This window comes from Hemitrygon akajei, chromosome 17, assembly GCF_048418815.1.
Source record: "Hemitrygon akajei chromosome 17, sHemAka1.3, whole genome shotgun sequence".
Taxonomy (NCBI): Eukaryota; Metazoa; Chordata; class Chondrichthyes; order Myliobatiformes; family Dasyatidae; genus Hemitrygon; species Hemitrygon akajei.
The window spans coordinates 57,974,763-58,000,715 of record NC_133140.1 but is presented as its reverse complement, the minus strand read 5'-3'; the positions used below and the strand labels follow the sequence as shown (position 1 = coordinate 58,000,715).

Below are 25,953 nucleotides of genomic sequence, written 5' to 3'. Positions count from 1 at the left end.
TGTCTGGCAGCTCTTGGGCTTTATTCCCTGGAGTTCAGGAGAATGAGGGGGGATCTCAGAGAAATATTACAAATGTTAAGAGGCCTGAACAGATTAGATATGGCAAAGTTATTTCCCATGGTAGTGGATTCAAGGTCAAGAGGGCACGACTTCAGGATTGAAGGACGTCCATTTAGAACTGAGATGTGGAGAAATTACTTTAGCCAGAGGGTGGTAAATCTGTGGAATTTGTTGCCACAAGCAGCTGTGGAGGCCAAGTCATTGGGTGCATTTAAGACAGAGATAGATAGGTTCTTGATTAGCCAGGGCATCAAAGGGTATGGAGTGAAGGCAGGGGAGTGGGGATGACTGGAAGAATTGGATCAGCCTATGATTGAATGGTGGAGCAGACTCAATGGGCTGAATGGCCTACTTCTGCTCCTATATCTTATGGTCTTATTTGCAGTTTGTTTTCTTTTGCACACTGGTTGCTTGTCCGTCTGGTTGTGTGCAGTTTTTCATTGATTCTATCGTGTTTCTTTGTATTTACTGTGAATGCCTGCAAGAAAATGAATCTCAGGGTTGTATATGGTAGCATGTATGCACCCTGATAATGAACTTACTTTGAACTTTGATCTCTATCCTTGCTGCCTGTCAAAGGCTAAAGCTTTATAATGTTTCCGAAGGTAAAACAAAATGTAATAATGAATAAAAACAAGTCCAGTCAGAGCACTTAAACAAAAAATTAGCAGATATAGAACATAGAACATAGAACAATACAGCACAGTACAGGCCATTCGGCCCACAATGTTGTGCTGACCCTTAAACCCTGCCTCCCATATAACCCCCCACCTTAAATTCCTCCATATTCCTGTCTAGTGGTCTCTTAAATTTTACTAGTGTATCTGCCTCCACCACTGACTCAGGCATATGTATATTAATCTTCCTTTTCGTCCTCACACTGTGCAGCTACCATTCGGAGACCTTTATTGGGTGAAACTTGCTCAGGATCTGAGACAGCAGGGTACCAGGGAAATCACTAGGACAGACAGGACAGGCTGTGCTGCAGTGTTGGAACTGCTACATTCTCACTGGGAACCTCTTACTTCCGGGCATTTCCATGGGCATAATTACAAATGATCTGAAATAGCATCTGTTGTAAGGGTGACCAGCTTTCTTGAATGTACTGGAGATGACATTTTCATAGTCACTACTCATCTTCTAATAGCACTTTTAATGGGAGAGCAATAGGTTGATTACTGATGTTCAGGAATTCTACGTTACAACGGCAGGTGATTCTCTTTCCTGCATCTTAATTCGCTGTCGGACAATATGAAAAGATGTTATTTGTAAACCATCGACAGATGTGCTTTGCAGCTAGAACAGAATTAAATTCAATGTTAGATAGATGCTTTATGCTGCCAGTAATTGTGATCTTCATTGCTGGTAACGTGAAGGAAATGAGAAGTGAATGGTTCTCCTTTCCACTAAAGAATTAAATTGTTAACATAAAACTTTGATTAGCCACAAAAATTGAATTTCCTATGAGAACAGGTAAAAATTCATGTTTTAACTTATTTGAGTATAATTTTCCTTTTCCAGGTTTCACACAATTTTGCCATTAATTTTAATTCTGAAGACGATGAATGTGAAGGTAAGCTGCAGTCACTTCCATTCGCTTGAGGGTGTGGTTCTGCTGTCAAATTATATCACCAGGAAATCATTTATTCTTCATCACAATGCAGCATCACAGTGGAGCAGATGCTAGCTATCCTGGTGTAGAGTCCTGTGGTTTTCCTCCCACGAACAACACCCTCGCACATAACTCCAATACATTGAGTCAAACCAAATCTTAAAAGCCCACAATGGTCAATGAACCCCATAATGTGAAGTTGCTATTGCATTGTTAGTAAAGAGTTTTTCTTCTTAAGCAGGTATTTCTATCTCAAAGTATTTTAGAATTTTCCATCTAATGATTCATCCGAATCCAGGGGAATAACAAGTACAATAGAACATTTCAAACCACAGCAGAAACTTCTGTGTGCAGATTAATTCTAAAATTATTTTCCTCTGATTAATATAACAGAATGGTAAAAGCCCAGGGTGGACATGGTATATATCAGCTAAATAATCAGTCGCAGGGATCTTCAATGTTGAACAGCAAAGCTTGTTGAAAGATGCACAGGCTCCCTCCAGCTGCTAAATATTAATTTCCCCTGGTGCCCATTTAAAATGTATTAGACGTCAATTAGAAAGATACTAAATTAGAGTTAGTGTCTTAAATATTTGACTTTACAGGCAGCTGAAGCCAATAAAGAGAATACTGGCAGCTTATGTGTGCCTTGTTCTTCAATAGCTTCCTTGTTAAAAGCAGAACAAGATCAGGAATTAGTTTTATTAGTAAGATTACCACTTGGATAACTTTGCATTTAGATCCCTCAAGTAATTATCCATGGTCTCATCAAAACTGGCACATAATTAATAATACAAAATGATTATTTGGTCCAGTTAGAAACATTAATCCAATATTGCTCAGAAGCAGGATTTCAATGCATTGTAAATCTTCAAGGATTGTGTGCTTCATTATCTTATTTGTCCATGTCACCTCTAAGCAGAGTAGAAGCAAACCTTCATTCCTTGATGTTCACTTCCATTAACCCTAAACTTTTCTGCCTTGTGGTTAGTGAGACACTGCATGTGGTGCTAACTTGATGATGTCACTGCATCCTCTGACCATATAGCTGTGAAAATATATTCAGTGGCAACCCACTAGAAGCTCTATTTTCAAAAGTAATTTCCTGCCTTCCCAGTTCACAAACGTCATCATCTTAAATGGCCTCTTTACTTCTGTGATTAGGACATGAGCTCATTAACAATAAAAGCTCTGCCTACTGGCACCGGCCTCCTAGAACGTCCAGTAACCCAACACTGCCCGTCTCCTTAACGTTGGGATCATTTGTACGAGGAGATTCCATCTATCAGCAAGGAGTCAGCTAATGTCCATGGTGTTGACAACAAACTCAACCTCTTCCAATATGCCTTTCGACCCCCTCCACTAGCTGTGTATTGATAACCCAACATCCAGGCTTGGCTGTTTTTCTGTGACCTGCAGGTAAATGTAAGGAAAAGGGAGCTTTGGCTGGAGTCCCACAATAAATTCCACACTCATATATCTAACTCTATCTCTTTCCCACACTATGTATACACAGTGTACGTGAAGCAGGTAACTTCACTATTTGATTCTGTTCTGTACTAATCCTCCCACTTATCAATGCACCTTCTTCCCATTGTTTCCTACCTCTGCTCCATCTCTGGGATCTATAAACCTTTAAATCAGCTTCATATCAGTTTTCTGAATTACCTGGCCACTAAGTCTGTTGTTCCTAAAAATCCAACATATTTGAGCGGCCAATAAAAATTCAATCTGGTTAACCATAGGCCCAATATAAATTGAGCATTAGCACAAATAATATAGAATAAAATATCTGATGTCCTTGGGACTTTGGTTAGATGTAAAAGTGGGAAAGAGAGCCCAATGGGTTTTAATGGAGTGCAGGAAGCAGACCTTGATTATCCAAATGACAAAACATTGGGATTTCTGAACAGTGGGATGCCAAATTATTGGAGTTCCCCCCTATAAGGTATATGCTTTACCAGCACGGGGATAGACATTATAAATTTAATGTTATATACTTAAGCTTTATGGTTTTTTTTTACTTACCACACACATGAGAGCAATTGCTAACTTAACTCTGTCCTTGTTTAAGGAATACAGGGTGTAGTTGAATCTTATCAGAGCTGTCTACCTAAAATCCAGCTTTATGGACCGACAAATGTGTCTCCCATCATAAACAAGGTCGCGAAGGTGGCAGCTGAGGAAGAGAAGTCGAAAGAAGCCTCTGTATGTAGAACCTTACGCTGCAGCCATTATCTGCAGAAGTACATTGTTGGTGTGATTAACAGCTTGAATGTGTATATACACCCACAGGTGGTCACCCCCTCGAGCTCAAGTACAGACCGAGTTATTACTTGAGTGCACAGTAGATCACGAAGCACTGGATCAAAGAAAATTAGGCATTATTCCCAATACTGCAGCCAATCCTTAACACTAAATTAATATATCTGAGTTTCTCAGACCGTCGAAAGTTACATTAAGCTGGTACTGTATGTGGTAAAGTGGGGTTGACAGCTGTTAGACCCTCCATTAATAAAACCGAAGACGTCATAAGTAATAAAATAGCATAAAGGCCTTTCCTCGGTGAGGTGGGTGACAGATTGTGGGTTTATGGTAGTACTGGTCGCAAGGGGTGAGGTTATTGAACATAATTGGTTGAAAAGGAGAGGGTGAGTGAGACGGACCATAACCAGAATTGAAGAGCCCCAATAGTCAAATCCATGGAAAAACAGCTGATGTTTAAAAAGTAGAAACTGAAGTTCGACATGCAGAAAATCTCTACCACTCGAGTATGATCCCCCGAGATAGTCTGATGCAAATCCAGCAAAATTCATGGAGGAGATAGTGAACTCGATAGATGTTGCAGAAGGACAACCTTCTATCATTTTTAATAAATTTTGGAGGATCATCAGGGCTTCACAAATGATGGGGTTGAATCAATGAACCTGGTCAGGTTTTGTTCTTGCTCCTGACGCTTTTCCTGGATTTGACAGGCAGTGAAGATCATATTGATTGTCCTGCAGAATAATCTGAAACTGACTTCCCTGGTGAGGGGAATAATCAGTTTAAAAGGATAACCGCAAGTCAATGTCACAATAACTTCCATGCTGCACCCTGGCTCCTTTCTGAAAAGATCTAACAAAATCAGCATGTCTAAAGTCCTCTAGAATCATATTATTAAACCAGAGTTGAAGCTAGAGATTGTGAAGGTTCTGTGCCAGTTCTTTATCCCTACTTTGAAGACTCCAGCTGGTGTGCCATCTGGTCCCGCAGTCCTGCTACTTGTAGTTTGCATAATGGCAAGTCCTACTGCTTTTGAGGAGTAAGGTGGAGGTCAGCAAGATCTGCTCCTTCAGAGTGTGAAGAGATGGATTTAGCAGTGACATCTGTCACAGTTGACTCATAGTTCGGGATGTTACAAAGTGCTCCTTGGCTTTGATTCCTCAGAGAGCGTTGACCCATCTTTGGCTCAGATTGGAAACGTAGGATCTCGGGCCAGAAATAGTTCTGGAAAGAGCTCCTTGGTTTATAATAAAAGTAAAGCTCACTCCTCCTGGCCTTCTCTTGTCACCACATATTTTTGATGACTCAACACTTCCTTCGGGCTTAAACTTTGAACTGCTGGCATGACTTATTTATTTTCTGCTGGGCATGGGATGGTGTTTTGCCATATGTGATGGTTGAATAGTTCCTAAGTATCAGTTATCCACATCAAACCAAACTGATCTTGATAATGGCAGATGACTTTGCCAATGGTTTTTAATGTTCTTTAAACCGATCCAGAAATTTTTATTATCATCAACTCTACGCACAGCAGAGAGCTTCTCTTAGCGGACCAGTGAATTGTTGTCTTTAAGAGGCTAGATGCTGAGATTCCATTATGTCGCTGTTACCTTGTTACAAGGTGACAGTCATCAGTTTCATATATGCCCCTAGTGGTACACCCAAGCTTAAACTTCTAATGAAAAGGTGGTTAAAAAGTATGAAACTTTAGAGCAAAAATATCTTCATGTTGTCTTATACTTCACACTCCGTCCAAAATTGATCTTGTTGATGCCAAAGCAAAATTACACACACTTGCTCGGAAGTAGTATGCCATTAGACTTGGCCTTTTGGACTCTTCCTTTCGGTTGGCCACTAATCACACTTTGTACAATAATGCAGCCAGGAGTAGATGATGCTGCTTTGGGTGGGGTGGGGTCCCCCTTGAGAGGTCAGTAGAGGGGATCTCAGAAAGATAGGAAGAACAGCTCAGTAGAGAACTTATGCCTCTCTTCATCCGGTAGTAGGTTTACTGCCACCACCAGTTTGACATTATTATTCCTGTGGTAGAAAACCGCACATACTGTATAGTAGTTTCTTTTAAACCTGTTGTACATAAGGCAGCCACACCTGCTAGGCAAGTAGGAAATCCAGAGGTGAGGGTCAGGGAAAGTCTGAGATGACTGCAGGCTTTCTCTGAAGCTCATGACTGGTCCTCACATCTATTGTGGTGGTCATGGGAGGTGCACTGCAGTGACCTCTTGATGCACCATCAATAACTCTCGGAGACGGGAGTCAAACGATAGGCTTTTATCAGCAGCAAGAGACCACCAGACAACATCCTGGAGACTGAGGGAGGAGCAGTGCCTCCAATCGCCTTTATACAGGGGTCAGTGGGAGGAGTCACAGGAGCAGTCAGCGGGGGTCTGTGGGAGGAGCCACAGGAGCAGTCAGCGGGGGTCTGTGGGAGGAGCCACAGGAGCAGTCAGCAGGGGTCTGTGGGAGGAGTCAGCAGGGGTCTGTGGGAGGAGTCAGCAGGGGTCTGTGGGAGGAGCCACAGGAGCAGTCAGCAGGGGGGGGTCTGTGGGAGGAGTCAGCAGGGGTCTGTGGGAGGAGTCAGCAGGGGTCTGTGGGAGGAGCCACAGGAGCAGTCAGCAGGGGTCTGTGGGAGGAGCCACAGGAGCAGTCAGCGGGGGTCAGTGGGAGGAGCCACAGGAGCAGTCAGCGGGGGTCTGTGGGAGGAGCCACAGGAGCAGTCAGCAGGGGGTCAGTGGGAGGAGTCACAGGAGCAGTCAGCAGGGGGTCAGTGGGAGGAGTCACAGGAGCAGTCAGCAGGGGTCAGTGGGAGGAGCCACAGGAGCAGTCAGCGGGGGTCTGTGGGAGGAGCCACAGGAGCAGTCAGCAGGGGTCTGTGGGAGGAGTCAGCAGGGGTCTGTGGGAGGAGCCACAGGAGCAGTCAGCGGGGGGGGTCTGTGGGAGGAGTCAGCAGGGGTCTGTGGGAGGAGCCACAGGAGCAGTCAGCAGGGGGTCAGTGGGAGGAGCCACAGGAGCAGTCAGCAGGGGTCTGTGGGAGGAGCCACAGGAGCAGTCAGCAGGGGTCTGTGGGAGGAGCCACAGGAGCAGTCAGCGGGGGTCTGTGGGAGGAGCCACAGGAGCAGTCAGCAGGGGGTCTGTGGGAGGAGCCACAAGAGCAGTCAGCAGTGGGGGGGGTCTGTGGGAGGAGCCACAGGAGCAGTCAGCAGGGTCTGTGGGAGGAGCCACAGGAGCAGTCAGCAGGGGTCTGTGGGAGGAGTCAGCTGGGGTCTGTGGGAGGAGCCACAGGAGCAGTCAGTGGGGGGTCTGTGGGAGGAGCCACAGGAGCAGTCAGCGGGGGGGGTCTGTGGGAGGAGCCACAGGAGCAGTCAGCAGGGTCTGTGGGAGGAGCCACAGGAGCAGTCAGCAGGGGTCAGTGGGAGGAGCCACAGGAGCAGTCAGCAGGGGTCTGTGGGAGGAGCCACAGGAGCAGTCAGCAGGGGTCTGTGGGAGGAGCCACAGGAGCAGTCAGCAGGGGGGGGGGTCTGTGGGAGGAGCCACAGGAGCAGTCAGCAGGGGGGGGGTCTGTGGGAGGAGCCACAGGAGCAATCAGCAGGGGGGAGTCTGTGGGAGGAGCCACAGGAGCAGGCAGCAGTGGGGGGGTCTGTGGGAGGAGCCACAGGAGCAGTCAGTGGGGGGTCTGTGGGAGGAGCCACAGGAGCAGTCAGTGGGGGGTCTGTGGGAGGAGCCACAGGAGCAGTCAGCAGGGGTCAGTGGGAGGAGCCACAGGAGCAGTCAGCAGGGGGTCAGTGGGAGGAGCCACAGGAGCAGTCAGCAGGGGTCAGTGGGAGGAGCCACAGGAGCAGTCAGTGGGGGTCTGTGGGAGGAGCCACAGGAGCAGTCAGCAGGGTCTGTGGGAGGGGCCACAGGAGCAGTCAGCAGGGGTCTGTGGGAGGAGCCACAGGAGCAGTCAGCGGGGGTCTGTGGGAGGGGCCACAGGAGCAGTCAGCAGGGGTCTGTGGGAGGAGCCACAGGAGCAGTCAGCGGGGGTCTGTGGGAGGAGCCACAGGAGCAGTCAGCAGGGGTCTGTGGGAGGAGCCACAGGAGCAGTCAGCAGGGGTCTGTGGGAGGAGCCACAGGAGCAGTCAGCAGGGGTCTGTGGGAGGAGCCACAGGAGCAGTCAGCGGGGGTCTGTGGGAGGAGCCACAGGAGCAGTCAGCAGGGGTCAGTGGGAGGAGCCACAGGAGCAGTCAGTGGGGGTCTGTGGGAGGAGCCACAGGAGCAGTCAGCGGGGGTCTGTGGGAGGAGCCACAGGAGCAGTCAGCAGGGGTCTGTGGGAGGAGCCACAGGAGCAGTCAGCAGGGGTCTGTGGGAGGAGCCACAGGAGCAGTCAGCAGGGGTCTGTGGGAGGAGCCACAGGAGCAGTCAGCAGGGGTCTGTGGGAGGAGCCACAGGAGCAGTCAGCAGGGGGGGGGTCTGTGGGAGGAGCCACAGGAGCAGTCAGCAGGGGGGGAGTCTGTGGGAGGAGCCACAGGAGCAATCAGCAGGGGGGAGTCTGTGGGAGGAGCCACAGGAGCAGTCAGCGGGGGTCTGTGGGAGGAGCCACAGGAGCAATCAGCAGGGGGGGGTCTGTGGGAGGAGCCACAGGAGCAGTCAGCAGTGGGGGGGTCTGTGGGAGGAGCCACAGGAGCAGTCAGCAGGGGTCTGTGGGAGGAGCCACAGGAGCAGTCAGTGGGGGGTCTGTGGGAGGAGCCACAGGAGCAGTCAGTGGGGGGTCTGTGGGAGGAGCCACAGGAGCAGTCAGTGGGGGGGGGGTCTGTGGGAGGAGCCACAGGAGCAGTCAGCAGAGGGGCGTGTCCAGACAGGTATATGTAGTTCACCACACCTCTCTATCAGACAGCATCCTAAAACCAGTGTTTCTAACACTCCAACACTCCACCCACGACAGGCTGGACTTGTGAACTTACAGGCACGGCAATTACTTCGCCTGCTGATAGGTTACACAAGCAGACTCAAGACCAGACCATTTCGTTGGCCAGTTGATCATGTACTTACAGTTGGTCAGGGCACCAGTACAGCAGCCCTGCTCTTTTAGAAACAGTGACTCACCATCTGTTGCTTTGTACTGAGAAGGTGGATGGGGTTTGGTTTAACATCTGAAAGACACAGATAGTGAGATATTATGACAGCATAAGCTCATTCTAGATTAAATAGCAGGGAATGTATCTACAAGGCAACATTAACACGTCGCATTTAGCAGCCAGTAAAGAATGAGATATCCAAGGTGTGTAGTGTGTCCATTCCCCAACGCAAACTGAAGTCTTCACTAGTTTCTGAGACATAATAATAATGAGCGCACTCTGTGAAAAGCAGTATAAAAGCAAACGATTGTAGATTTGCAATAAAAACAGAAACTCTGCAAATACCTAGCAGGCCAGGTACCACCGTTGGAAATAGAAACAGCTGGAATTTCAGGCAACATCTTTTCATCAAAATGGTTCAAAAGGTAGTAATGAGCAATTAATAAGATGCAGCAAAAGAGGGGAGGGGCAGAGAAGACACAGGGAAACAAATAAATCACAAAAAGTTTCTCAAACAGTTTTCCATTTCTGTTGAAAGGTCACTGAATTGAAATGTTAACTGTTCTTTTTGCACAGTTTCTGGCTATCCTCCCGGGTAGGCCCTGAAAAGTTAGTTGTATTTGCTTTAACATTTTGTATCGGGGTCCCACTAATCCTAACTCTATCTTAATTTTGTCTTTGCAGCAATATTATATCCTACTGATTCTAACAGATGGTGTCGTTACTGATATGGCGGATACAAGGGAGGCAATAGTCCGAGCGTCATACCTTCCAATGTCCATCATCATTGTTGGTGTTGGGAATGCAGATTTTACAGATATGCAGATACTGGACGGTGATGATGGGGTTTTGCGATCTCCAAAGGGGGAACCTGTGCTTAGAGACATTGTTCAGTTTGTCCCCTTCCGTGAATTTAAAAATGTAAGAACTTTTTAGAAATGTAATAAGTGTTTGCTGAATGATAAGATCTTTAAATTAAGATTAACTTCTATTGGATTGATTCTCAAAACCAGAACAGAAAGGAAACCTACCCTTTCAATTGAATTACTAAATGCAATTGGGTACTTTATACTTTGGGAGCATATTTTTAATTGCTTATACCTTCACACTATAATATGAAAACACATGGCAGTCCCCAGACACTGGCAAACATTTTGACAATGGTCATTTTGACAGACTTGGACAAGGCTTCTCAGACACTATTTTAAAGTCTCAAATCACACTGCTCAGGAATCTGTGGTGTCTCCTTCCATGAAGATGCCCTCCTTAGTTTTTCATAACTACTGCTAGTCCTCAGGCATGATCCTCTTCATACTGCCAAAGTCCTCAGGCTTCTGACACCCACTCGATTTATCTCCTAATCATTATCATGCGGAATAGTCTCCCTGGCCCCACCACCAATCAACTCTAGTACCCCCCATTCCCACATTTGAACAGCTTTCCAATTAATATACGAGGGGTGATTGATAATAAGTTCGTGGCCTAAGGTGGAAGGAGTCAATTTTAGAAAACCTAGCACATTTATTTTTCACCATTGTCCCCTCCGACATTTACACACTTAGTCCAGCGGTCGTGGAGCATACAGATCCCTTCTTTGTAGAAGTGGTCCACAGCATGGGGTGATTGATAAGTTCGTGACCTAAGGTAGAAGGAGATGAGTTATACAGCTCGCGTTACATGCACATGCAGTTCAACTCTTTGAGTGATTAGGCAGAAAGTTCGAAGTTAATAACATCTCTTTCTACCTTAGGCCACGAATTTATCAATCACCCCGGTGCGTTATTAACTGATGAGCTATTAACTTCAAACTTTCTGCATAATCACTCAAAGAGTTGAACTGCATGTGCATGTAACGAGAGCTGGATAACTCAACTCCTTCTACCTTAGGCCACAAACTTATCAATCACCCCTGCTGTGGACACTTTCTGGAGGTCCAAGATCTGTAAGCTCCACGACCGCTGGACTAAGTGTGTAAATGTAGGAGGGGACTATGTTGAAAACTGAATGTGCTAGGTTTTCTAAAATTGACTCCTTCTACCTTAGGCCACGAACTTATCAATCACCCCTCGTACTGACCTTATAGCTGAGTATCTCTCCTGCTCCAGTTGGACCTCTTCTTCCAAGGCAGAAGGCTTCACTCTAAAGTGGTGCCTTCTTTCACTGTTGTTGAAACACATTTTCAGTCACATAACATTTTCTGTAATACACCACGAATGCAGTTCTTATTAGGCATTTGTGTCTGTTCAGTAACAATAGTCTTTCTTTTATATTCGCAAAGCGCTGCCTGTTAATTATTAGAAATATAAACCTCCCAATTTTAGAAGTGTTCACAGTTCTCCAAGTTGTCACAAAAATATGAATGCTATGCACTTTAATGTTAAAAATAGTGTCTAAAAATAACCATATTAAGTTAATATTATTTGACTGGTTATAGAATATAGAATGAAGAACAGTTCAGCACGTAAACAAGCTCTTCAGCTCACAATGTCTATGCCAATCATGATCTGTATCCCTTCTTTCCCAGCCTCTAAACACGTCTGTCTAAATGTTACTTTAGTATTTGCTCCCATCACTCCCCTCAGCATGTTCCAGGAACCCTCCACTTAATGTGCTTGCCTCATCTCCTGTAAGCTTTCCCCCTCTCACTGTAAAGCTAAGCCCTCTGCTTTATGATGCTTGCACCCTGGGAAAAAGCCTCTGCCTATCTATTCCCTGCATGATTTTATATACTTCTGTCAGATTGCCCCTCTGCCTCAGAAACTCCACAGAAAGTTATGTTTTGGACAAGTGTCTTATTTTAGTAGAAAAAACCTGGCCTACATTATACAGTAAAATTGAAATCAATATTTAGCACATTCCAATGCAAAATTTTGCTGCCGTTTTCTTGAAATTTAAAAATCTTCTTGTCTAGATTTGACAATAGTATTTTGAGTTCATTGGAGTACACATTCCCAGCAGTGAATCGGGCCAGGTATTCTGGATGTTATGCTCTTTTCTGAATGTGCTCTATTAGATTAATTCCTAAATAAGACCATAGGATATAGGAGCAGAATTAGGCCATTTGGCCCATCAGGTCTGCTCCACCATTTCATCATGGATGATCCAATTTTCCACTCAGCCCCAATCTCCTGTCTTCTTCCCGTATCCCTTCCTGCCCTGATCAACCAAGAACCCATCAACCTCTGCCTTAAATATAAAGACTTGCTCTCCATAGCTGCCTGTGGCAAAGAAGTCCACAGATTTTCCACTCTCTGGCTAAAGAAATTCCTCCCCAACTTCATTCTAAAAGGATACCCCTCTATTCTGAGGCTGTGTTCTCTGGACTCTCCCACCACAGGAAGCATCCACTCCATCAAGGCGTTTCACCATTTGATAGGTTCCAATGAGGTCACCCCTCATTTTTCTGAATTCTGTGAATACAGACCCAGAGCCACCAAACACTCTTCATATGACAAACCACTCAATTCTGGAATCATTTTCATGAACCTCCTTTGAACCCTCTCCAGTTTCAGCACATCCTTTCTAAGATAAGGGACCCGAAACTATTCACAATACTCGAAGAGGGGGCTCACCAGTGCTTTATGAAGTCTCAACATTACATCCTTGATAGAGTTTGCTTGGTTCGTTTACCAAGTCTAACTTACACCTTTAGTGTTGAGTTTGCTTTCGTCAGCAGTCTGGGATAATTCCTCTCTTTTGTTGAGTTGACCATGTGACTGTTCTTCCAATCCAAAGATAAGATTCCCCTGTTCAGGGTAGACACATTCATAAAATAATTGACACACTTCAGCTGTTTCATTAACAAGTTGATTTGAAATTGATACACAGCAGTTTTAACCAGAAATAATATAATAGATTCTCATACAGAAGGGCCCACTAGGGGATGGTGAAGGGTTCTTGTATTTTGTGTTGGGAGATGAGAAGATTATCTTATTCAAATATTCCCAGAAATCTTTCAGCATGGACTATTTATATATTTAAACATTCAGAATGATTTTTGACATTATTCCAAGTTTGCTCTTTATTCCCAGGTCAGCAGTTACTTTTTTTGCTGTTGTGGAAACACTAAGAACACAAGAGTGACTTCGAGTTACATTATAAGAGTTTATTAACATGATAACATGGAGAGTCTGCAGCAGTCTCCACCACCACCAGAACTCTGATTTTTAGGTTAAACAGAGCTCGTATTTATAAAGCAAGACAAACGACTTCACAGAGCTTTCTTTGGCATCCCATGGTCAATATATGATCAATTGTTTAAAAGACAAGTCAATTATCTCTCAGCGCGAGCCTAACAGTTCTTCCTGCTTCCTATTATTAGGGCTCATAATTAATATCCAGACGCATCCTCCCAGGGGCCTGGTCTCTTATTTATTGGAGATCCTGGTACTGCACTTATCCTCCAAGGTCATTCTCGACACGTATCAGCAGTCTTAAGCCCAGCTATCCCAGAATGGTGAAATATCCCATCCGACGCTAGTTTTAACCATTTCTATCACACTTGTGTTTTCTTAAATTTCTTCTTTCCTCTGTACTTTCTCATCCCTATAACTCTCTAGCGCACCAAGACTGGCAATTTTTGTTCACATGGTTCAACCAGGAGGTTAAGGAAAACCACCTTTGTCCTTGTAGGCAATTTTGTGCTCTTTAAAATTCTTTAGTACTTCTTTTTTCCCAAACTTGGTTCTTTTACCAAGTCTAATATATCAATCACGGTTGATATCAGTAAGACTGAAATCTTTCACATCTTGCTTGAAATTCCATTTCCTTGCAGTCTGTTGTTTCTGTCTGTGTTGTAAATAACTAACAGGTAATAGAGAAGGAAGGGACAAAACACCACAATCCAATTCCAATTCTTAACACTATTTCATTTTGCCAATAAACACACTAGAATATTACAATACGCACTCATGGGGTTACAGTAATATTGTTATTGAGATCCCTTGCTCAGTAGTAATTTGTGTTTCTTAATTTTCATTTACTAATAAAAACTGCACTTGGATTTGTCTGAAAGTGATGCATATGACTCATGGACAATTATTGCAAAAACTGCTTTAGGCTGTCAAAAAGTAAAATTTGATTAAGCTTCCTCATCCTACTTTTGGATTTTTTTTCTATTTAGTGGTTTTCAAACATAGTCATCTGTTTTATTGTCAAAATTATTTCCTTGTCTTCTCATTTATGAAGTGATATGAACACTAGACTCAAGATGATACATTAAAGATAGGAAATACACACAGAACAACAAAGAAACCAAGATGAAAATGAGGCATTTGGATTTTAACTTTTGATCTAGAAACCAAATGTATCTCCACTAGAAAATTTTTGTGAGTGTTTCATTCCTAAGGCTCTAAAGAATTAATAAGGCTGGCATGGAGTGTAATTTATTCAAGAGCATAAAAAGAGATCAAAATGTCAGAAGTATATATTGAAAAAGAGAGTTAAACATGAAGCGTATTTCATGGTTTTTAATTTAAGATGGGCTTGAAAATGAAGCTGTGATTTATTCAAAAGGCAGCAGACAACTTAGAATTCTGTTCTGAAGTTGCAGTGTGTTTTTTGAGGAAAATGAAATTGGCTGAATAGGATAAACTGGTAACAAGTCGTGTCCTCCGCAGGTTACGAACACTTTACTGATGTAGAGCCTATACATTCAGACAAACCTTTGTGAGACTGGTGTTGTCAGCTGCAACTATCTTCTGTCACCTGGGAACTCAGTTTGTGGCTGCATTTCTGATTTGTGAACTGTCCTGCTTTTGATAATTTCACAGGAACAGAACACTGCTGTAACCTGGGGAGGTCTATTTTTGAGTTATTCTTCACTAAGGCACTTTGATCTTTTATCACTCCTATTGGTCTGCCACTTGGCTACAAATCCACTCATTGCAATCCAAAATCTGACATAAGATATTGCAAAGCTGGGTTCACAAGATGGTGTCAGTAACTCACTGGGGATTTACAAATTGTTGTGAAACTTCATTTGGTTTTCACTAATGTGTCCAATGAACTAACAGAACTAATTGGTCAGTTCTGATGACATAGCAAAAGCGAATGCGAAAATGTCCTTTTGCCACATTAAATCAAAGGTGGACTGAGAGGCTTGCTGCTTGACTTTGACCACATTTTTGTGAGAGAATTACCCTCCTTACTGTCTCCTCCTCCAGATGACCGGCTGCGAGTACAGGTTCAGTGAGTGGAGAGTATGGCCACAGCTCTACATCTTCTTATTCCTCAAACTCATAGAATGTTAAGGAAGTCATCCAGTCCTTCTGTTTCATGTTGACAGCAATGCAGCTGGTTCTTTTCTTGAGTTCCTGCAGTTCTTTTCCCGGTTTCAGCACACCAGTGGTCCAAACTGTACCACTTTATACTCCTGTTCCATCTTCAGAGAGTCAAAGCGGTCCAAGTCTCCGGGGCTGCCTTTGGCCGCTTCTGTTTCCTCTGTGACATTGTGGACAGAGATTACCTACAATAGCATTAGTCACTCCCTGCATAGTCTCCACTATTACCTTCTTTTGTATTATCAGAGGCATGATCTGAAAATGCATTAGATTCCCTGAGTATCCTGACTGCACCCACACCAGCCTTTCTGTGGTACTGGGAAGACCAAAGCCCTTCCCAATACCACAGACACTACGGTGTGCCCTGACACTGACTCCACCTCTCTCTCTGGCCACTATCTGAGGCCTAACCTGTCAGTTCGTCTTTCAAGTTTCCCTGGAGATGAGATTCCAAATTCATAGTTGCTCCTTCACCGAACTATCTCCTTCCTCTACCTGAACATTGTTCATGGCCCTGGTCATGGCCTCAACACTTCTGCTGGCAAAACCCCTCAAGATTTGATTTTAGTGAGGCTCCATTGACCCAGCTCCTCTTACACCCTCCACAAACTTCACCCATTAAGTTACTGGCCCAGTAATGGTTAATAGCTAAGTGACTGGTCCAGGATTCTTAGCCTCTCGTTTTCTGAGAAACAAGCTCAAATCTAATACTGTGACTTCTTAAATCTTTAATGATAAGCAACTATCAATAATGGGGATCACAAAACCACCAGATTTCTATACCAGACTCACTAATGATTGCTGTCCATGCCTAGCCTGGCCTGTTTGGTCCCCAGACTCATGGTATTGGTTTCTCGGAAGTGCCATGCGGAGTGGCTCAGTAAGCCATTCAATTCACAGACATTTGTAAACTGCTAGACAAACATAATCTGGATCTTATTGCCCTGTCTATGGTGAAAGTACTGCCATTACTCATTGAACACAAAAGTTATTTCTAATTTTCATGCGCAGGAGGCTTTACAAACAAACCTTAAAACTGTTGGTAGTAAACCAGTGTGTGGTCTGAACTGCTGGGAATGAAGTTAAAATCATTATTTTACAAATTAGTCCTACTGTAAGAAAACTATATATTTAGTTTCTTGAGGTCTGATTGAATTTATAACAGAATACTATGATTAGCAAACCATGTGGCCTAAGAAACACAATTTTGGATGTATTATAATTTCCTTTCATGAATATGTCAAAGAACAAAGGACTTTAATATATATATAGAACCATAGAACATTACAGCACAGAAAGAGGCCTTTTGGCCCTTCTTGGCTGTGTTGAACCATTTTTCTGCCTAGTCCCACTGACCCACACCTGGCCCATATCCCTCCATACACCTCTCATCCATGTACCTGTCCAAGTTTTTCTTAAATGTTAAAAGTTAGCCCGCATTTACAACTTCATCTGGCAGCTCATTCCACACTCCCACCACTCTCTGTGTGAAGAAGCCCCCCCCCCCCTTCCCCCTTCATCCTTAACCCATGTCCTCTGGTCTTTTTCTCCCCAAGCCTCAGTGGAAAAAGCCTGCTTGCATTCCCTCTATCTATACCCATCATAATTTTATATACCTCTATCAAGTCTCCCTTCATTCTTCAATGCTACAGGAAGTAAAGTCCTAACCTATTCAACCTTTCTCTGTAACTCAGTTTCTCAAGTCCCGGCAATATCCTTGTAAACCTTCTCTGCAATCTTTCAACTTTATTAATATCCTTCCTGTAATTTGGTGACCAAAACTATACACAAATTCAGCCTCACCAATGCCTTATACAACCTCACCATAACATTCCAACACTTATACTCAATACTTTGATTTATAAAGGCCAATATACCAAAAGCTCTCTTTACTACCCTATCTACCCGTGACACCACTTTTAGGGAATTTTGTATCTGTATTCCCAGATCCCTCTGTTCTACTGCACTCCTCAGTGCCCTACCATTTACCTTGTATGTTCTACCTTGGTTTGTCCTTCCAAAGTGCAATACCTTGGAATTATTACTTATTTTCAGGAGTTAAATATATGATATTTATATAATCAAGTATTCATGTACAAAACTTTATTTAGAAGTTTGTACAATGTTAAAAGTTAATTAAAATTATCTCCTATCTGTGAAAAAATCTTTAATGTGATTGGCTGTTCAGCCAATATGATGACATCACAGTTACTGGATGCCTTTGGATTGGGAGCTGATAGCAGTAGACTTTGAAAAGGGGAACTTCTTAGCAGGGCTTAATGGAACTCTGGAACTATTTTTAAGATCAGTACAAGTGATGTCACTTCCCCAGAGCTCACAATTTATGGGCCATGAATTGTATCGAGGAAAGTCTCTATTTCTGAATTAATGTGTTTTTTTTAAACCACGTTTCAGGCTTCTCCAGCAGCTTTGGCCAAGTGTGTCTTAGCAGAAGTTCCAAAGCAAGTTGTGGAGTATTACAGTTACAAGGCGATTCCTCCGAAGTGTCCGGCGATGGATTCCTCCGAGTCGGCGTGCACAACTCCAGAGTAAATAAACTGATATTTGCCAGTGGAAGTCTCTGAAGACAGAAAATGATATGACAGCGAAAAATAATTTTCACATTACGTAACTGGTTTGCTACAAACATATTAATGTGAAGCAAAACAATTTTCACAACTTGAATAAACAAGTTGCTAAGTCCTTGCCAATGATCAACCACAGCAAAACATCTGGATGCTGAAAGATGATGTTTGGGGAACATTGGCTAATTCCCAAACACATCACAGTTTTAGTGCTTTTTCTGAATCAACGAGACAATTTAATATCTGGACTGAATACATCCAATGTGGCACTAGAAACCTCTTAAGACAACAGAAATATTGCATGAATTAATTCCTTTTTATTCACAGTACTTTCAAAAAACAATTACACCCACTGGGATAAAGGCAAACCACATATGGCAAATTTTCTTCATTTGCAACCTGGTAATTAATCTGGAAAGTTGGGTTGTTTGGTTGATTTTTGTGCAAATATTCTTCCAGCAGAATTTTACAAGATTTTGTTTTGCCTGAATTGTGAAACAAAAATGCATGCAAAAATTAATAGGCCTAGCACTAAAATAGGAAGATAGTTTAAATCAAGGTATTAAAAAATGGGAAACTACTCCTTTGGATCAGAATCGCGAAAAAAGAAAAGAATATCGAGGGATAATTTGAATCAGTAAGTCAGCATGTTTCTTTTATTTGCTAGAAGTAGTTGAAGATTGCTATTAATTCAAGGAAGTTTTTAATGTAAGAATGTTCACATCTCAGTAAGGGATTGATTTGATGTGAAGGATTGAAACCTTTCTAGCAGCTGACACAATAGCATATACAAAAGTTTGACTTACTCCCTGTTGGGTATGGTGCATGCTGGGAAAATATGCTGGATAGGATTGGGATATTTAAACAGCTGATAAATTTAAAAGGATTTTGTCTTCATGGTAAAGCTCTTGGCAAACCAATTATTTAATCAGCAGAAAGCGAGAGAGACAGAAGCCAGAAAAAAAACACATTTTATCCTCAAATGATGTTTTGGTATTCCATGAAACACATTTCCCTCTTGCTTTTTGTTATAAATAAGCCAACAATAAATGTTTGAAACACCAGTTCACGGATAAAGTGCCTTTTTAAAAAGGTAAGATCATTGCAGCATTCTCTACCACTAAATCTCTGAGTTATGAAGAACTGAATCCCACACATAGAATTTCCCTTGGATGGATATAGCAGTGGTGTTGAATTTAACTGTGGAAAATGGTACCTCACGGATTTCATGGCACAAGTGGGAAAAAAGACCCCTGTAGTATTTATCTTTTCAAACTTTTTTTTTGTTCAGAAAGTCTGTGCAGAAAAGGGGAAGTTGATCAGGGACTTAAAATAAAGTTTATTACTGTCAGAGAAATAAAACAAAACAATTGATGGACAGGAAGTAGTGGAGCCTGTGAAAGAGATTGAGCTGCCACAGTAGTTGGTATAAAGATGAGGATGGTTATGAACAAAGGGAGCAGACACAATAACAAAGGGAAAATGTGTGCACAATTAAGTTTTGTTATGTTAACACAATTCTACTGTAGAATTTCAAACTGACAGCATTTAGTTCACATTGTTTAATTTATACTGTCTGGCAAGTGCAGAATAATGGTTTTTTTGAATTTTTGGCAGCTACTTTATATTTTAAGGTGCAATTACAGCACAATCATTGAATCAGTGTGAAATGGTCAGGTTTGCATAATATTTTAACTAATCTCCCAGTAAAGCTGAACAGAATCGGGGCCTGGCTTGCCACCAAAGAAGAGCAAAATCAGAGTTCCAGTGTCTCAGTCCATTTTGTCCCACTCTCCCTTCAGGACATTTAGGTCTGGATTTTTGCTAAATAGTAAGATTGACAGGAAGTGGAACTCATTTCTCACCAGATGCCCCAGAATGCAAAAATGCTGCCGTTGAAAACTGGAAGTTAAAACAGCAAGTCCTGCAGGTGGTGTCTGCAGTTCTCAGAATATCTTCTCAAATTATAGAAACAATTTAAACCCAAAGCACCTGGTGAAAATCTGATACCCATTCATCTTGGAACCCATGAAATGTCATGTTTCATTTCAAATCATGTCTGGTGCAAAATATTATTTTCTGCTAGATAGCTTAAGTGAAAAACCATCTCGAATATTTTTGCTGTTTCACTGTTTAATTATAATCAACACTATCTGTGCACATTTGTTGGATTCATTTCACTATTTTAAAAAAATCCCATCTATTCCTGATTGATTTGGCAATGAAAGGAAGGTAACAAGCTTAAAATTGATATTATTTAAAGTGATATTTGGTTATAAAATTGAGTTTAAAGATTGTTTAAAATATTTCCATCTTTTATAGTTTTACTTATCTTTGCATCTTGATTCATGAAGATCACTACCCATGAGAAAACAGTGAAGTACCTAAGCCTCTGAAATAGATTGTTAGAGACAACAGGCCAACTTCGCTCCTCTTTAGAAACTTACTAATGTGATCACTGATTGGTCATCAAATGCAAACATTTTCAGAGTCTTTACCTTCAAGACTCTAACCCTAGAATTACTTGGAGCTATTTACAATGAAGATGTAAAAGCAACAAAAACATATATTATTCTGAATAATGAGTATAAATTGCTAATTTGCATCTGTGGTGTCTTACAACTTAGCCGTGCAAATTATATATATTTTTAAATTATTGCTGCTTTAAATACAAACTGCAAACACGTCTTCCCACACCACCCATGCTCCAGTCTGAACACCATCTTGTAATCCTGCTCTCCACATGAACTAAGACAGTGCTAGTGACTGCATGAAGTCTAAGGGCAAACGTCACATTTATTTGGGTTTGCGGGCTTGATTTCATGTTTGCTTTTTTTTAAATAAAAAATGTGTTAATAATCGCTAAGAATTTTCTAGATGTAGCACTTTTAAACTAGTAGCAGATCAGTGCCATAAAGCATGGCATTAATGACATCGTCCTTGTAAAGTGTGAATTCATCAGTGTTTAAGTCTTCAGAGTGAAACATTTTAGTATAACACACATGCAACATAGAAACATATCTCTAAAGTCGTTTGTAGCTCTTTTCAAACATATCAAAGTAAAATATTAAAGCATTTAAAATTTCAATAGTAGGAGGACTGAAGGAAATGGCAGTTATATTACTAGAAGAATTACTTAAGTTATATTTATCTTAATAAATATGAAGTAAATTATTATTGATGCACAGTATCTTTATGTGTTATTTCTATATATAAAAACAATGATCTTGATGTAGACGTGTAAAAAATATTATTTTCCATTATTTTAGAAAATCATTTATACTTCTGCTCACAATTTTTAATTAGCATTTTTCATTGCAAAATTAAAACTTAAAAACCTCATGGTCACCAGAGTTTACCATTTGTAGCACTGTATAATTTATCATTGTGATGTCAACAGAAATATTTCTTTGTAAGACATGATTGTAATTCAGCTACATATTTTCCTACATAAAATTGCAGATATATGAGAGTGCATGATAAAATGCTACCATAAATTAATCAGATTTTTGACACAATATGTTTAGATAATCAACAAATCAGTTAACTCCTGACCTTACAGCGACTTTGGTCAGCTACGGATTTGCATAGCCCATTTTCTTTTCATTTAAGAAATCTTAATTAAAATTCTCAAGAGAGCACCAGAGGAATGACCAAAGGGATATTTTCTCTGTGGATTTAGCTGTAGAGTTCTCACATTCCAGGTGCATGACTGTGAGAAATGGAATGAATATGAATGACTTTTTTATGGATCTCAATCTCACATTGGCTCCAAATCTCAAATTCTAAATGGGTTCCCCATATTTTTGAAATTCTTTAGTAGTAATCAATGAGTTTTGGGAGTTTGTATTGCATACCACCAGCAACTACCAAAGAACGAATGTCTCAAGTCAACTCTTCCTTAGTGCACGAACTCTGGATGGGACTGAGGTACTGGCCTGAAAGTAGCTTTCCTCCTCAGTGCTTCCGTAGTCAATAGGAGGAGTGTATAGGTTACCCATTGGTCTCAATGGAAAACTGAGTGTGTCCCATCATGGGTGGGCAACCCCATCAGTTTAGTTCTCAGACAATGAATGTTCTGATTCACATGTGTGTCCTTGGAAAGTTACATCAGCGGTTTAGTTTTGCTGATTATAAAGAAAGATTATAAAGATGAACTTAATTGTTCTGGCATTTGACTTCCAGCCTGAGACTGTAAAAAGGACAAATTTTGGGGGTAACATTTCAAGTACCCGTGGATCACATTGATTGTCGTTCCACCTTGCCTCTTAAAGTAGATGCCAGACACCTTGCATATATGTTCAGTGTTAGCTGAGGGGTAAACTTGTTTAAAATGCCCCTCCGTACGATACTGCCACGATGACCAAGCCTGTTCAGGATGTTTCTGCAGTGCTCATGTTTGTCAGTTACTTCTTATCAGATAAATTTTAAAAAATGAATTTGATTTAGATTTAAAGTGGCTTAAATTCCTGATATTTCACTTCCGAATTAATCCTATTAAACACACATCATTGAATGATCCAGTTTTTGTACTTGTATGGCTAAGAGTCATATCACTGAAAAATGGATAGTGCAGATTATATTGGTTTTATGCAGGAAATGGTCTGGACAACTATACAAGTAGATGTATGACTTTAATGCTACCGCCATATAAAGAATGATTGCTTATGCAAGCAGCTCTCATGAAAATAACAATGCAATTATGTCCAACTGATACGTGGGAGTAAGGTCGACAATGGAACTGTTTTGACTGGCAGCTAAGTCAGGTAGTGTGAGTTGAGGGAGATGATGGAAGCAAATGGAATGCTCTAAAATAATCTCAGAGGCCAGCTAAGGAGATCCTAAATGGGAGAGTGAAGGCTGTTTGAAAACAGAAGTTATAGTCTCTCTAAAACTTGCACTTGCAGAAATTATTGGAATATGCAAGACCAGGTTTCACAGGGTTGAGCTCAGAAGTAGTTTTATTGTGGAGAAAAGAGCTTTAAAATATTTTGCGTATGTTTGCTTGCTTTTCATGGAAGTGCATGCCAATAACAGGCCCATTGACCTACTCTGTGTTGTTCTGATTCCAAATAACTGTTTTTTAACATGCTGTATTTCACAATTCCCAATCAATTTGTATGAACTTAGTGGGTCTTTTACATCATCTAATATAAAGACTGCATGGAAATGTATAGTCTTCGTGCTTGTGAACTGAATGCTCAATCTCAGATTATATAAAACTATATGAATTTAACATTGTGTGTTTTCATTTAAGAAATGCTGGAATATTGATCAATGGCTGTTAAAACATTAGTAAGGATAGGGCACAGCTCTCTTGCTTTTATACAGATCTATAATAAATATAACTAAATACCATAAATACTTTCGCAAGGCTTAATTTTCTTTATTTCTTCCTGTTGTTTGGCATTTTAATGTTGTTATTCGTGGATTAAAGGACTCTGATACTAATGGAGAGACTGTGAGTTGACTGGGGAATAGAAATGATTTCCATATTGACACTGGGGTCTTTTGGATCTTTTAGTTCTGTCTTCTCCCTGGCAACCACTCAACTGGAATCCAGACCATCGCGGCTTGTGGAGTTTGGGCAAAGATGGTGGCAACAGGAATCTTGGCATCAGGAGCAGGAGGGAGCTTGGTCATGTTAGGGAATTGGGGGGGGGGGGGAATGTTGATCACCATATCGAGGACCCCATGAAGAATGTTATAGGAGCCTTTAGGGGAGTTTCTATTTCATGATAATTTCACAATCTCTGGGAAACCTATGATTATTTTCCCACTAGCCATCGAATGATATGATAAATAAAAGTAGAGTCAAAGTCATTAGCATGCTGAAAATGGCACTGGTATCATGCACAACATGATGAGGCCATGTTACAAATCCAGTATATCATCATTTAACTCCACTCTTGGTCCTTCTCTACCTGTTGAAATGAGATGCCAGTTAATATTAAGACCATAGTTTTCAATCTTCACATTACAGATGAAGGACTGTAAAGTTATTCCCATTAATTAGACTAATCTTTCTAGCTAGTTATTGGACATTAGTAAAACTCATGTTGACACTAATCGGTGTTCCTTTAAAGCATGACCAACGGAATATCCAGCCAAAGTTTATGTGAGGCATCGAAGTGAGAGAGCAATGACAGGGAAAGTGAGTAATTCCCTGTTCCTTCACAGGCTCCGACTTTTCCAGTGGGATTGCAGAAATCAGTGTATCCATCAGCTTCCAGATCTGGAAATTAGATCTATTATTGTCTGTTTGTCATGCATAATTGTGCATGAAAGCAATTTACCCAGGTTAGCAACCACTCCCAGGTGAAATTGAGGGCCCTGGTACAATAGCCTGTGACATACTGACAACTTTGTGGCAACTGGCATGGTGCTGATGACTGTGCATTTCCTTTTTTTTTAATTTTGTAACTTATTTTTTTTATTGAAGTTCATCATCAAACAAACATTTCCATAAGATGTATTTCAGACATTGTACATATATATCATATATGTCACAAATCTCCACATAGTATTTATCTGAGGTATACACTTATAGAAAAGAGTGGAGAGAAAAAACAAGCAAAAGGAAAAAACTATGTACAAGCAGGGAGTGATCTTTTTTTTTACAACAGATTCATTGATTTGTGAGAATAAAATCAGGCCTATGAGGCATTATGTAGTTAAACCATTTTTCCCAGTATGAATCAAATTGTTCCAGCTTATGATTAACAGATGCTGTTATCTTCTCCATTTTGTAAATGTCCATTGTAATTTCCATCCATGCATTTAAAGTTGGGCTCTCCTGTGATAACCATTTCCTAGTAAAGGTCTTTTTACCAGCCACCAACAGCATATTCATTAAATATTTATCTCTTTTCAACCATTCTTGAGGTATATATCCAAAATATATGGTCTTACTCTCTAAGGGTATTTCACATTTAAAAATGTCTTGTAGGGCATTGTGTATCCCCCTCCAATAGTCTTTGATAACAGGGCAGTCCCAAAAAATATGATAATGATTTGCATTTTGATTTCCACAATTTCTCCAGCGAACAGGGAGGTTACTATCATAATGGGATTTCTGAGAGGGTGTAATAAAATATCTTATCAAGTTTTTCCATCCAAACTCCCTCCTTTTCTGTGAACTGGTACACTTCCATTGATACCTCCATATTATTGTCCATTCTTCCTCAGATATAATCATCCCTCCTTCCTTCTCCCATTTTGTTTTAATGTATGAAGTCGAATGTGTTTTAAGATTTGACAACCCCTTATACATGCTTGAAATGATTCTTCTACCGTTATATGAATTATATGCTTTTCTAAATAGCTCTATCAAGCATGTACTTGCCTTGGTTACATTTTTAAGCGTCTTATTAACATCTGTAAATACCGATAAAAATCTTGTTTTTCTAATAAGTGTTTCTCTTTAAGCATTTCAAAACTGAACAGTGTTCCTTCTTTCATTATATTGCAAAGAACTGTTATTCCTTTAGCTGTCCAGTCCTTAAATGTAGCATCCAACTTATTTGGTGTAAAATCCGAGTCATATGCACACCATTTAAGAATTGCAATATCTCCCTCTTTCAGGGGTGTCAAACTCATTTTAGGTCACGGGCCGGATTGAGCAAAATGCAGCTTCATGTGGGCCGGATCAGTTGGACGCATGCGAACGCAGCTTTCGTTGCCTCCGTTTTTTCAGCCTGCTCTCATGTGTCTCAGTCTCTGCTATAACTACAAAGTGTTTCACTTTACAAATTCCGTTTCTTATGAAGAAGACTGCCGAGCAAGACTGCCAAATAAACACTAAAAACCCTGAAAACCTGGTACCTGAATAAACTCAGCATTAGCCATATCATATGCCATAGGTGCTTCGATTACTGGGGCCAGCTTTAATAGTAATTAGATATTATCTCGTGGGCCAAAGATAATTCCTTGAGTTTGACATATATGCTCTAGATTATATTCTTTTATAGTAGTTTTCCATATTTTAAGAGTCAATTTCACCCATGGGTTATCAATAGTATTTATGTACCTTTGCAGGTTGTTATCAGCCAAAATTGCTTGTATGGGGATGGGAAGTA

At 41.4% G+C, this 25,953-nt stretch overlaps 1 protein-coding gene across 1 annotated transcript in view; it reads left to right on the top strand.

The window, feature by feature from the left end:
• Nucleotides 1-23,225, top strand: part of cpne7 (copine VII) — a 145,329-nt gene extending 122,104 nt beyond the window's left edge. The window contains exons 13-16 of the mRNA XM_073070216.1: nt 1,582-1,633; nt 3,747-3,880; nt 9,694-9,930; nt 17,706-23,225. Of these exons, the coding sequence (XP_072926317.1) occupies nt 1,582-1,633; nt 3,747-3,880; nt 9,694-9,930; nt 17,706-17,843 (561 nt within the window). The 3' untranslated portion in view covers nt 17,844-23,225. The remainder of the gene's footprint in view (nt 1-1,581; nt 1,634-3,746; nt 3,881-9,693; nt 9,931-17,705) is intronic.
• The last annotated feature ends 2,728 nt before the right edge of the window (nt 23,226-25,953 follow it).